At 48.5% G+C, this 2,500-nt stretch overlaps 1 protein-coding gene across 1 annotated transcript in view; it reads left to right on the plus strand.

Annotated features, from left to right (window-relative positions):
• Positions 1-2,500, plus strand: part of LOC104939840 (serrate RNA effector molecule homolog) — a 17,823-nt gene that overhangs the window by 10,216 nt on the left and 5,107 nt on the right. The window contains exons 15-16 of the mRNA XM_027275859.1: positions 338-602; positions 866-988. Of these exons, the coding sequence (XP_027131660.1) occupies positions 338-602; positions 866-988 (388 nt within the window). The remainder of the gene's footprint in view (positions 1-337; positions 603-865; positions 989-2,500) is intronic.

Consider the following 2,500-nt stretch of genomic DNA (forward strand, 5'->3'; position numbering starts at 1 on the left):
AACATGGAGGACGCGTTGACGAGACGGAGTGCAGTGACAGCCGCTACAATGCAGTACAAAACTGGACTTCAGGCGGCAGCAGCTGCAGGACTTCTTCCTCCAGGCCAAATGCCAGGAGTGGTTTCCGCGCAACGTACCCACCCCGATGACATGCACGGCGAGGAAGGCGAGTCTATGGCCGCCTTAAAACACCCGGCGGCGTCTTTCCCTCTTCCTGCTGGGACCAACAACTGGCTGGACCAACGTGTCGGCTGGGGCGATCATTACGGACCAGTAGAGAGACGACGGGCTCTGAGGGTCCTGTACCGGTCCTCCAGACTACTTGTGTCGCGTCGAGACCATGTGTAAGGGCCTTAGCGGAGGTTCTGTACGCGTTCGACTTTGCCTGGTAGCGAGGGTTCCTCCGCAGTTACCCGACTGCTCTGCAATCGCCCGTGCGGGGATGCGTATCTGGGCTTCGGGTGACAATGAGTCTAATCCCTGGCAGATGGAACCGCGCGCGGTCAGACCAGATCGAACCAACGACGAGCAGCGAAGCAGCGAGACGGGCCAAACAAAGATCTGGACAAGGTCAGAGACGGATCCGCTGAGGAGGATCAACTGTAAGGGTTGATGGTCGAGACCGACGCAGTACCGGAACCCAGGCGTGGTTGTTGTTCGCTGGTCAGGCTGTGAGGCGAAGCCCCAGCAGTACGGGACGAGAAAAGTCGAGGAGGAGGACGAGGAGGAGAAGAAAGATCGAGGAGGGAGGCGGAGGAGGCGGGGCAGGAGAAAGACGACAACAAGGAAAGTGAGGTTGAGTGTTTCCGCTTCATGTTTACATCCCACCATGCTTTGATGTTAACCCCGCCCTCGTCCTCTCTAGGGGCAGAAGAGGAAACGAAAGCGTGTCGGCTGCAGCGGGCGGGCAACGCCTATCAGGACCTTGACTCCTACCACTCCGACGGAGAGAAGGAGGAGGAGAGAAGGAGGAGGAGACGGGAGAATGGTGACAGGTTATAAGCTAACATACAAAGCTAATGCGCAACTGTTAACATGAGCTAATGCAGCTAATGCTAACATGAGCTATGCATGCTAACTGTTTAACATAGCTACATGCAGCCTAACTGTTAACAGAGCTAATGCAAGCTAACTGCTTACATGCAGCAATGCAGCTAACTGCTAACTGAGCTTATGCAGCTAACTGCTAACAGAGCTAAATGCAGCTTAACGGCTAACATGATACAATGCGCTAACTGCTAACATGGCTAATCGCATGTACTGTACATGCAGCTAAGCAGCTGACTAAATGCCAGCTAACTGCGAACATTGAAATCTAATGCAGCTAACTGCTAACATGAGCGTGCAGCTAACTGCTAACATGAGCTAATGCAGCTAACTGACATGAAGCTAATGCAGTAACGCTAACATGCTAGTCATATAATAGCTAAATGTAAGGCTAATGCAGTCCCTGCTAACATGAGCTGAATGCAGCTAACTGCTAACATTGAGCTGAAGCCAGCTAACTGCTAACTGATATCAGCTAATGCATGACTGCTAATAGCGAGGCTAACTGCTAAACCATGAAGGCTAATGCAGCGCTAACATAAGCTAATGCAAGTTACAGAAGCTAATGGCTACGGCTACGATAGCAATGCACTAAATAAGCTATGCAGCACTGCTAACATAGCTGCAACGTAGCAGCTACTGTTAACATAAGCTAAGCAGCTAACTGTTACACTAAGCTAATGCAGCTAACTGCTAACTATGAGCTAATGCAGTACTGCTACCTGAGCTATGCAGCTAAACTGTTAAACATGAGTAATGCAGCTATGCTAACACATGGCTAATGCAGCTAACGACTGCTACTGAGCTAACATGAGCTTATGCAAGTAACTGCTAACATGAGCTAATGCAGCTAATGCTCATGGCTTAATGCAATTAGATGCTACATAGCATGCAGCTAACTGTTAACATGAGCTAATGCCCGCTACCTGCTAACAGAGCTAATGCAGCTAACATGAGCTACAGCAGCAACTGCACACATCGAGCTAATGCAGCTACTGCTAAACATAGCTATACAGCTAACTGCTAACCTAGCTTACTCAGCTAACTGCTAACATGAGCTATGGCTACTTAACATGAGCTAATGCAGCTAAACTGCTAATAGCTAATACAAACTGCTAATAGTAGCAGAAGCACTGCTAACATGAGCTTATGCAGCTAACTCTCTAACATGAGCTAATGCAGCTTAACTGTACATAGCTATCACGCTACTGCTAACATGAGCTAATGAGCACCTGCTAACATTGAGCAATGCACGGCACTTGCTAAATGAGCTAAAGCAGTTACTGTACCAAGCTAATTGCAGCTAACTGCTTAACATGGAGCTAATGCAGCAACTGTTAACATGATACTGATGCAGCTAACTGTTAAAATGAGCTAATGCAGCAATCTGTTAATCACTAACTGCTAAATGAGCTAATGCAGCTAACTGTATACACGCTAAATGCAGCTAACT

The sequence above is a fragment of the Larimichthys crocea genome, unplaced genomic scaffold, assembly GCF_000972845.2.
Source record: "Larimichthys crocea isolate SSNF unplaced genomic scaffold, L_crocea_2.0 scaffold224, whole genome shotgun sequence".
Taxonomy (NCBI): Eukaryota; Metazoa; Chordata; class Actinopteri; family Sciaenidae; genus Larimichthys; species Larimichthys crocea.